General features: G+C 37.7%; 1 protein-coding gene across 2 annotated transcripts; it reads right to left on the reverse strand.

Annotated features, from left to right (window-relative positions):
* Positions 1 to 2,771: 2,771 nt before the first annotated feature.
* Positions 2,772 to 5,578, reverse strand: LOC125768849 (uncharacterized). 2 transcript variants are annotated; one of them, XM_049437088.1, is made up of 4 exons: positions 4,958 to 5,576; positions 4,464 to 4,893; positions 4,085 to 4,395; positions 2,772 to 4,022 (listed from the first exon to the last, which is right to left on the reverse strand). In XM_049437088.1, exons 1-4 carry the CDS (start codon positions 5,103 to 5,105, stop codon positions 2,842 to 2,844), a joined length of 2,070 nt encoding a protein of 689 aa, XP_049293045.1. In that variant the 5' UTR covers positions 5,106 to 5,576; the 3' UTR covers positions 2,772 to 2,841. The 2 variants fall into 2 exon arrangements, with proteins under 2 accessions (XP_049293045.1, XP_049293056.1); XM_049437099.1 differs by having other exon boundaries at positions 3,917 to 4,395; positions 4,958 to 5,578.
* Positions 5,579 to 12,011: the final 6,433 nt, after the last annotated feature.

Here is a 12,011-nt window from a genome sequence, read left to right on the forward strand (position 1 = left end):
CGTCCAAAAAAGCCGAAGTCATACAAAATTTCAAAAAAATTGGGTCCTGCGCTGGACGCGTCCACAAATCACGAAGCGAAAGAGGGTTCGGGAATTACTCGTGTGTAAGCCCATCAGAGGGCATGATCTTCTCCGCTCACATAGCCATAGTAGAGAAAGAAACCGTAGAAAAAAAGAATAGGTGACAAACTTAAGGATCATGAATAAAACGTTCTGCACAGGGGAAGAATAGCATTGCTATTTCGGCAATGAGTACGTTCCGTGTATAAGATGTACAATGTAGGTCGGGGACTACCTGTATATTGTTATTCGTTTACTGCCCTGTCATGTTGCTGCTGGTGCCTAATGCTGCTCCATGATGTATCGCCATCTTGCTAATAGATATATTTCCTAGCAAAACTACAGAGCAAGAACGCAGATAGCTTGGACAAACGCTGTTTCAAACTGAATATTGCTGTGCTCATCGTCTTTGTGCGGAAATTTATACTTGCTTCCCAGGCTGCAAACGTCAAGGGAAAAGGCGCCTTTATGGGGCCTAGAAGGGGCCCTCTTTGAAGCGGAAAGGCGCCCGAATAACGATGGTTTAGGCCCATTTTGACAGCGTTATGGTCACCTCAATGTATGTAACCCTTGGTTGTGTTTTTTTTTGGCGAAATGTCATGACATCGCGACAGTGTAAAATCAAAGTGGGTATATAAGGAGGTGTAGTCATGTAGAACATTTGGTAGGAAAAAGAGGATCGACCCCAGTTGTCAAATCCCATCCGTTTGTTCATGCGTGTTGGTGAATGGCAAATGTTTACATCCGTATTTATATCGTTGCCACAATCAAAACACTGATGATCACATAAGCGGTAAATGCGTAGAGTAATGTGTAGGATCCAGAAGGACGACGACACGCCACATTCTTGGCCGAAGTTCCACTCAATACTTTACAATTATTGTGGGCACCTACTGCACTTACATTGATCGTCAACAATAACATCACTGTATGTGTGGCCTTCATCGGTGTACATATATCGACCCCTGCTGTCAAACTGAAATTCAAAATGGCAATATGTCAAATGCTATGAATACACCTCCTTATATACCCACTTTGTGTAAAATAACCGAAAATTCGAAAAAAAAAAATCCTTCAGGTGTTTTTCACCTACGCCGCCTTGTTGCCGTTATTTTACTGTTGTTGCTTGCACACGCTCTTTCTTCGTGTGGCCGTATATCGTTTCGTTGTCTCTTTGTGCCAACGCGTTTCTGTGCGTTCTCTCGTTCTTCCTTCCTTTTGTTTTCTTGGGACTGTATATCAGTTTCTCTTCGCACCGGTTTATTTTTGGATGTGTTCACGTTGAATTGCAGCGCTGTAAGGTAGAAGAAGTGAGAGAATGATGTTTTGAAAATCTTTTTACCTGTGGCTCTCTATGGTGTTTCTCATCGGTGTTGAACTGATTCCTTCAGTTTTAAAGCGTTCGTCCGGCAGTATCTTGTGTTGAAGTGCGCTCGTTCCCGTGGAAGTATAGTCGTTATTAGTGCTATATAAGCAATACAAGCTAAAAGGAGAAGATGGAAAAGTACGACCGTGATCATAGCAAAGATGTGCATAACGATTAAACCTTTTTTTATTCCATATTCAGTGCAAAGCGACCAAAACTTGCAATAAGGGTGATAGATGGAAATTGTGTTTTAACTCCATTTAAACCTCATAATCAAGGTGAGCATTTTATTTTCATTGATATATGTTTTGATGCTATACGTGTTGTGAAAATATTGTGGTCCTTTGAATGGGTGTATACATTAACAGTTTTTGTACCTTACCAGATTCTCTACCCTGTGCGGAAACGACATTTTTATCCCAAGAGTTTCGGCAACATATGGTATCCAACCGAATCCAACCGCTTGAATGCAGCCCAAGCACGTCACAAGCGAATAGCAGGACGTCTATGGATGTTCGGCCAAAAACAGGTACAAGTAAGACCAGGTTTTATAACACAAGTGTTCCAGCTATAATGTTTTTTATTCAATGCATATTTTTAGGCAAACAGAGCGAAACGCAGTCAGTTGGTACGCAGACGATTTTAACTGGCGTAGAAAACGTTTACTCCAGCGATGTTATGATGAAGCTAAACGAAATTCTAAGGGAAAATCAGCAGACAAACAAGAAGCTAGTGGACATGGACAAACAAATGAAGCTAATGCGCTCGGAGCTGGACATTGTAGCAAATAGACTTGTTCCTAGAGATGGAATTGTTAGAGCAACAACTTGCATCGACAGGATTTCATAAAGGAAATAAGCGAATTTTTGGACACTCGGCTTCCAGCGGACAGTGTGGAAGCTCGCATGCATGCTTGCGTCGATGTATTATTTAAACGGGATGTTTTTGTTAAAATGGGCTGGTCAGGTGTTGGACATCCTAACCGTAAAATTCCATTCAAAAATTATTCTAATATTTTAAAACTGTATAGGTATTTAGGTACTTGCCACGGCTTTGTCGCTACGGATGATAGGATTAAGACTTTTTTCATAAACAAATTTAGGCATAGTGCGCAAAGAATAAACTTAGTAGGAATAGTTAAAACTACTCATCATAAGCATAGTCATTAATGTACAAGAGTCATTGTTTTAGAGTAAGAACACATTTAGGTATAACATTTTTTAACTTTTTTATTTTTATTTATTTACTTAAACCTTAGTGTAGAACTTATATTCAACCAATGTTTCATGAATTATTTAAAAAACTTATCCTATTTATTAATATTTGTGAAAGGCAATGAATAAATGACTCACAGAATATCAGAAACGTTGTTAATGCATTGCGTTTGAATACAAAAATGTGGTTGTTACATTTAATTAAACTAATGTATGTATCAAGGGAACAAACAAACAATTATTTACTTGAGAAAGGGGAACTATTACTAATTTACATTTTATATCTTGAGGGCCTACTGTAATGTTTACATCTCCTAAATCATTCAAATTGCCTTGATGTATGTTAATCAATTTCGAATTAAAAGGGTAATTGAAACCATCTATTGATTCGGTTAGTTGTTTTGCAGTAGTATCAACGGAGGTTTCGTGTGCAACCGCATGAACATATTTACATATTTTTCCCGCTTTTGTTAAAAACCATGGATTGCGTTGATCGTTTTTTAGGCAAAAACCTTTACGTAAATGGAGTATTACTGAACTTCCTCTCTGATGAACTGATGGATAATTAACTTGTTCTTCCGTTTTGTTCGTTTGAAAAGTCTCTATTTCAGAAAGTCTATTTATCGTTTGTTCTAAACTTTTCGGCCCACTTCGCAGCAAACGTTTTATACGCTGCAATGCATTCTCAAAAGGATAAGATGATATTGTATGAAGTGGACCGAATTGATCAACTTCTTTGTAAATATGCAAAAGGTTATGTATATTGCTTGAAATATATTCTGGACCGTAAATAACTCCAAATTGTTTGACAAAGACCTGGAGAAAAGAATATGTTACTGACCAATGCTCCTTGTACACAACAGACGAAAGCATTGTAATGCTACAAAAATACAGCAAGAAGTGTTTATAGTGTTTTTCACTTAACGTTTCTTTGAGAACACCTACCGATGCGTAAAATAGAAACGAGGCAAACTCAGAACCTTTCCAATATTTAAGTTCACTTAATGAACGGAACTTTCTATGTATCTCTATAGGTAACTTTATGCTTACTAACATTGCCGACATGTTATTAATATGTTGTGTAGATAACTTATGATCCATACCAAGTTTACCATTTACCCAGCCGTTAAGCATTCGTTTTGTATTACCTAAGTCAATTAAATGCAATGAATCACCAACTATTATTTGACTGATCAAATCTAAGTTATCCAAGTTTAAAATAGGAGAATCAAACTTATGATGATCGCCATACACGCGCATTCTAAATCCTTCATCTGTGCGCTCTGGAGCAATACATGTCGGGAATGTTACTCTTCTTCGCATACTCCGTCCTTCCGTAATGCACTTCAAGCAACCGTGACGAGCGTTGTAGTTGGCTACACCTGTTCAAAAAGGATTAAGGTAATATGAAAGTTGATGTAATGTTGTAATTGTTTTATATTACCTTTGATATATGCACGAGCTGGAGAATCAGCTATAATGGCACGTATTTGTATCGCTACTTTTCTGTTTTTGATGAGTAGTCCATTCTTCATGAGAAAATTTAGCTCATCCACGAAAGGCCGAAGAAAGTGTTCGATACTTGCCGGTTTTGACGATCCACAATATATGGCAGCTACCATAACTGGCACTTCCGGCATTCCATGAATGTTGACTAGTATAGGCCAAAATTGTTGTTTACTGCTTTTGAAAATCGGCAAACCGTCGATTGATATATTCAGCAACAGCGTTGAATCGGGACGAATATTTGCAATGCTACAAACAAACATAATCGTATATACCAGTATGACTTATGTTTAGATTATTTACCCCAGATCAATTACCTTTGGTCGTGTAAAAAACATTTTTGGATTCCGTGGTACCAGTATTGGCCTCCTTGTATCGTTAATATTTCCAAAGAAGGGTTTCGATTGGTTTTCAGCAAGGTTCTTGCATCTTTAGGCAGCTTACAGTTACTTATTCGTCGTATTATCTCCATAACTTCCTCGATCGACTCGTATGTTTGGTTTTTAGATACGGCCCAGCGACGTAAAGCATCTTGCACTGAAAACGTTTCTGTACAGTTTTCCGATTCTTGCTCTTCATCTGAGCTTTCAATAAGATAGTCGACAACATCATCATCATTGTCTTCACTGGCTTCATCGTCATTGCATCCCAATGATACGTTGATTTCATTTTCACAGTCAGCCGGTGAGGGGTGATTATCTACATTACTTGAATGCTGATCGATTACGTTTGGAGGGGCTTGTATAACTGTAATTCAGACATAATACTATTAGAACAAGAGTACAAACACACATTAAAACTTTGTTCTCACCATTAGCACTTCCACTTGCAACGAGCGCATCATCCTGTTCTAGTTGAACGAGGCGATCACAATTGCGATATAAAAGGGAATTGAATCGAATTCGCTTCGAGAAAGACTTATCCATTTCATTTTCTCCACGGAAACCAGACATTTTCATCAATCACTTAAAATATCACTGAAATATACGCTTCGGATTATTCACACTTTAGCTTCGGCGTCTTTAATGTTTTTATTTACGCGGCAATTTGGTGTGACAGCTACAAAAAACAACAATGTTTGAACCAAACAAACAATATCAATAATATGAACACCAATTATTATTGGTTAAAAAATTTCATTTGTGAAAAAGTCTTATGAATGTGATTAAAACTTATGTGTAAAATTCATAAAAGAGTTTCAAAATTATTTTCACATAGACTTTTGCCGTATATTGCAGTAAAAAAGCTTTAAAAACAAATGAACTCTTTAACTTAGTATTATAAATAGGCAAACTGGGCCCGTCCGGCTGTCTTTTGTAGCCTGGGTTAGTTACAGGGAAACACACATGATAAGCTGCGGAGAGCCCACTTTTGGAAATCGGGCAAGCGAATATGAAAGTAGGGAAGGTTGATACGGAAACACCCAATATTTTAGCAAATCGCCCAATATAGATTGGAAATCGCGTGCAATTGATATAAAATGTCAGATTGGCGAGGCGGATTGAATGCTGGGTATATACTTGTTAGTTCAAGAGTTGAAAAATATAAACAAACATTTTAAAAATATTTTTTAATTATATTACGTAGTTTGTGGTACGGTGGCGGTGGCCGGCGTACCTTTCCGAGATCGTTCTTTAAGCGTGCGCATGCTGACATTAAATCCAACTTCGCGCGACACGCCATAAAATTGTGTGGCGTACATTTTCCGATCCTCGATGGTCGTCGGTGCGTTACGCCGCTCCGGTATTAGCTTCACCATCTTCAAGAGGTAGTTGAAGCCTTTTATTTCCCTCGCTAGGGTGGTAGTGGAAACTCGCACACCGTGTTCCTGCAACAATTTTTGTGCGAGTAATTTTAGCGTCACCGTACAATCGTCATTGATCCAGCATTGAATATCGCTTATGGCTTGCTGCGATAATATTTTCTGCCCATTGCCACCACGTTTCTTGGCTTCGACCTGAAATGCTGTTTGGTATTTTTTGACAATACCGTAAACTGTCGTTAGTTTTATATTCAGCATTTGGCTAATGGCAGCATGAGTTGCTCCATTTTCATACGTTGTTACCACGCGCTCTCTATCTTCGTCGCTTGTAGTCTTTCGACGTCGAAGTGCTTGCACTGGCCCGTTCGCACTTTGAGCTAGTTCAGAGCTTTGGCTAGAGCTCATGTTTGCTTATATAAAATTAAAAATTGCCGATTTTAGTTACAGTTAGTTTGCCTCAGTCCTTTGCTCGATTGTAACTTACTTTACTCTTACACGGTACGTTCTTGAAGCAAAAACTCATCGGCAAAGAAATTACTCCTTTCGTACTCAAGCGCCTGCAAGACATGAAAAGGCACGGAAATTTTAAACTTTTACACTATTTTAAATGAAATATTGAGCTATTTTAAACGAATACGTACCTTCCGGGGGATGATTGTATACACCAAAAACTAACGCACAATATGCTATTTTGTAAATATTCACAAAGCACACAAAATTTGCCAAAGATTAATCCGTAAAACTGTAGACGCTTCGCTTGTAGACCAATATTAAATATTTTCTATATCCCAACGAATTTTAGCCTTCTCAACAGAACAGTTTTGAACACGGGTGTATATAGGCACTGGTTGAAATCTCCAATTTGAATTTTAGCATGTTTTTGAAATACAGTTTACAGTTATAGTTCGCAATTTCAGTTTGAGCGAGATAATATTATAATTATATTATTAAACAATAATTTTGATGCGATTTTCGAATGCACCAACTACTTAATTTAATTAAAAATTATTTAAAAAATATTTGTTTACATTTTTCAACTCTCGAACCGACAAGTATATACCCAGCATTCAATCCGCCTCGCCAATCTGACATTTTATATCAATTGCACGCAAAGTGTATTAATTTAGGAGGTGAATTTTAATCAATCTGATAGGGCGCCATTTTGGTGGACATCTGTCAGATTTTGTTTACAAAATCATATGGGTTGCCTCTACCTAAATAAACAAGCTGGCGCTGAAAGTAATGAATTCAATTCGCTTAAAGTTCAACTAGCTTGTGTTCACAATCACAAAACCTTCTCGCACACATTATCGAAGATATACCGCCGAAAAAACATACTTTCAAATGATTTCTATGCAAAGCCAACTTAAAACAACCGAGCAATCCGAAGGTACAAGAGCCTGAAAGTAAACACGCAGGAAACACGATACAGTGTTTTCCATGACAATTCAAAATTATTATTTCATTTAAAAAAACTGCAAAAAAGTAATTTTTGGATACATAAACAGTTTTACGGTTTCGAAATAAAAGAAACTTGCATTGATTAGTCGATTGTAATATAAAATTAAGCGTATTTTACAACAAAACCCGTTCATTGATATTAAACATTAGATTAAAACTTTCAATTGGCATGGAACACACTGTGCCTTCGCCAAATCGTCACTTCCACCACCACCAATCTCAATCACTTCCACCCTCAATGACCACGGAACACTTCTGTCATGTTGAGAAATGTCTATTTGCTCTGGATAACTCTACCTCCTATATTAAAATACCTTGATTGCACGCGATTTCCTATCTATATTGGGCGATTTGCTAACATATTGAGTGTTTCCGTATCAACCTTCCCTACTTTCATATTCGCTTGCCCGATTTCCAAAAGTGGGCTCTCCGCAGCTTATCATGTGTGTTTCCCTGTAAAGATGCGTTCTAACTCTTTCCTCTTTACTCCGGCATATGTACATGCATACGAGCTGCAGTATTATTGCTCGTTATTTTGTCATAATTGTATACCGTTAGTTCGTACCAACACCCTGAATGCAGCAGCGGCTCTAACACTAAGCGTACTAAGCGGCCGCGGGGGCCCCGTGGCTAATATGCTTCACATACAGTAGCGGAAGATGGGCGGAGTAGGTGGTCGCCTAGGGTTCCGTTGCGCTGCGTCTTTCGAAGGATTTGCCGGAGTGCACTCGTAGTAGTGGGGTTTCAATCGAACAGTGCAATGCGGGTGATGACAGTGCTATCGGGTGTGTGATTGTGATCAGGAAAATACAGGGTTTTCTATTCAGTTTAGACTAGCAGCACACTTTTCCCTGCTCTGTGCAATTGCTTTTTAGTAAGCAGCATGTTTTTCAGGATACCCGCGTCGAATTTTTAAGTGCAAGCAATTGATTTCAACATGCCACTTTCTGGCAGCTTTTAGGACGCAAGTTTATAACTCCCACGTTGAGAGATTGAATTTTATAATGAAGTGCTGTTTACACGAGGAAATTAATAATCATCGATATTGTTGTTTGTAAGATATATTTCGTAAATTAAAATCAATCAACGTCTTACTTGGTTGGCGATTAGCATTATTCTTTGATTTCATTAAATCATTAAAATATATGTAACTCTTAACGTACAGTAAAGTCCTCACATTTTGTATGAACAGCTATGTATCTGACTTTTCACAACACAGCATTTTTGTTACCAGCAAATGTTACATGCGAGGTTATGAATATTGCACTTCAAAGACAGCATCCAATCTTTGTTCAATTAAATTGTATTTAATTTATGAAATATATTTTACAAACAATATCGATAATTATTAAAAACGAACATTTTCTCGTGTAAACAGCACTTCATAATAAAATTCAATCTTTCAACTTCGAGGTTATACACTGCGGCTTCAAAGCTGCCAGAAGCTGACATGTCGAAATCAATTGCTTGCACTTAAAAATTCGAGGCGGGTATCCTAAAAAACATGCTGCTTACTAAAAAGTAATTGCACAGAGCAGGAAAAAGTGTGCGGCTAGCCTAAACTCAATAGAAAAACCCTGTAAGCGTCCCCCTTGATCCGCCACTGCCTAAATGATTAAGTGTGATTTTCTGTGTCAAAATGAATAGTTATACAGCTTCATTTTGTGCTGCAGTTGTGCTTCTTGCTGAAGCCGAAAAGTTTCAAACGAGAAAGAGAAAATGGAGTAAAGAATGGCTAAAAGCTCGTGGTGATCATCAGATTACGGAAGTTACAATGGTGCGTGAGTTACGCGAAGAAAACAAGAGTGATTTTCGTAATTATTTAAAAATGGATCAAGACACATTTGATTTACTTTATCAAAAAGTACATGGAGCTATTATAAAAAAAAATACATCGATGAGGTTAGCAGTACCAGCGCATACGCGTTTTGTAACAACTCTACGTTTCTTGGCTACTGGGAGAAGCTTGAAGGATTTGTCTTACGCTATAAGAGTATAACCGCAATGCCTTTCAAAAGTAGTTATGGAAACCTGTGTGGCTATTCAAGATGCATTAAGTAATTACATAAAAGTAAGCATTTGACACCAACAACTTTCATTATTCTGAATTTATTATAACTACTTTTATATGGAACATCAGCAGATGAATGGATACATGAAGTGCAGAAATTTGAAACTATCTGGCAATTTCCTCATTGCTTAGAAGCTATAGACGGAAAATATGTTCAAATTCAAAAGCCACCACACTCTGGAACAACTTACAAATTTGATTAAACCCTACAGTGTTTCTACGTTGACATCGCGAAAGATAATATATAACAATAGGCTGGCCAGGGCCAGAAATGTAGTGGAATGTGCGTTTGGTCACATGACATCGCGTTTTCAAATTTACCGTCAGGCTATGAGACTTTCTCTGGAGAAAACCACTCAAATAGTTTTAACAACATCTTATCTATACAATTTTTTAATCAAATTTTGTCCAAAATATTTGGAAACAACTCGAACCACATTACCTACAAGTAGAAATGCAATCATTAACACATCAAATGTAGGAAGCTCTTCTCGTGCAGCAAATGCAGTAAGAGATAAATTTTGCAATTATTTTAATATAGCATTCTGACGCGCTTTGCAATCACTGCCAATAACTAAACTGTATCTAATAAAATAAGTATAAAATGAAGTGAAATAAAACACAAACACTATTTTTGGCATTTGAATTTATTTAAAGTTGTTTATTATATTTTTAAATAACTACGTGGGCAATTGTTTGCAAGTAATAAATATTTACATAATATTTTTTTAATTTTATTAAAAGTGGTAGTTTTCTTAAATATAAATATTGCGTTAAGTCAAACTGGTTGTAAGGGGCACTTATAATTATTCACTACTGTAAAATAAATATTTTATTCGGGTACATCTTGAAGATCAATAAAGTAATTTAATTTAGAAGGTTCATTTGTTGGTCGTGGCACTGTCGACTGTATTTCGGTTTGTGTTGTGGAATTTACTTGCTGTGGAGTTCTATTTTGTTCGGCATTTTCCTGAGACTTCCGGCGTCTTATTTCGTCTGTTAATAACTTGTGCATTTTTGCAATCATTTCTACTCGGCCATCATGTGGTATTTCTCTAAGAAGTACAGCCAGAGACAAACACATTTGACTAGATTCGTCATTTACTCCTTGTAGCAAGAAAGACATTTGCGTAATAAGTGAAGACATCTGAACCTTAAAAAAAGTATTTTTTTTTTAAATTAGTATAATTGTTACTTTATACAAGTTTTTAGGACTAAAATTTATTCATTAATACTAACGTTGTTTCCATTTGGAATATTTTGGTTCCGATTTGTTCTGGTATTTGTTCTTGTCTGGTACGATGTTGAAGCTAATGATGTAGATGATGATGTTGATCCAGCAGTTAATGGTGTTGAAGATGAGGAATCTGAAGCTGTGTTGTTTGAGGGCCCGTTATTTGGTTCTATTGAGATTACTATGTTGTTGGTGTTATGTGATGCGGTTGTTGCGGAACTATCTTTTAAAAAACTGAGAAGTCCAAAATACCACAGCCGGGGTTGACGAACTTCACTTAAACCGGCACCAGATCGCACCGAACTTTTGCATAGTCTATTTTCACGATTGAAATTTTTTCTTAACCGTTCCATTTTTTGCTTCACGTTCATAATTGTAGCCTCGGGATCGTCTCTTTTTAACACTAACAAAAGTGCATTAAGCGCTCGCACTTTCACATATTTATTAGTGTACTGTGGATGTTTTAGGTTCCACAATTCCGGATACGATCGTCAAACTTCGATAAACTCCACAGTCAGTTCCTGCTTCAGATCCTTGGTTGTTGTAATTATGTCAATGCCTCACTTGGTAATACGGTAATGAATGAATGTGCATCATCCCACACAAGATACACGCATGTACCAACACAGATTTGTCTATTTATCTGTCATCTGTACGGATACATTGGATTTGCTAGTTTCCATTTGTTCCTCCTTCCTTTACGCTTAGTCCTTACTATCGTTAACATTATTCTGGTACATCTAACTACGTTGGTTAGAATAACATGCGCTTAAAAACGGGTAAAATTAAATTTGGTAAACATGTGCACCTTCTTTTTGCCCCTTCTTCGTTCACACCAATTATTTACCGGGAACTTTACCCCTATACATCTAACTATGTTTGTTAGCATACGATGCGCTTACGGGTAAAAACAATGGTGAAAATATTCCTGCTCCCTTTAACTCTCTATACCTTTACGGCCACTATCTACACATTCCTATAGAAAAGCATCCTCACCTAGCCAAATGCAAGAGACGATCTACAAGATCAGCCGTAAGCCGTGGCACCGGATGGAACTATTTCGTCCTGCGGGTCATGGTTGATAGTCCGCAATCCACCGCTACCAAAATAATTCCGCGTTCAGGTGAGTAGCTCCCATTATCGTCCGTATCGCTGCCGGTGAGTTGTCAAACCTGGCGGCTGGCTTACTCCCATCGGAACTATCCAGCAGCAGGTGGTTGGGCGTTATGGGGCATTCTGATTCCTCACCGAGGGGTATATAGGTGAGTACCCCATCCGTAGGCAACCGTGGAAGATCGAAGCTACATAGGATCCTCTTCACAGACTGCACCAGACGC

The sequence above is a fragment of the Anopheles funestus genome, chromosome X (genome assembly GCF_943734845.2).
Source record: "Anopheles funestus chromosome X, idAnoFuneDA-416_04, whole genome shotgun sequence".
In the NCBI taxonomy this organism is placed as follows: domain Eukaryota; kingdom Metazoa; phylum Arthropoda; class Insecta; order Diptera; family Culicidae; genus Anopheles; species Anopheles funestus.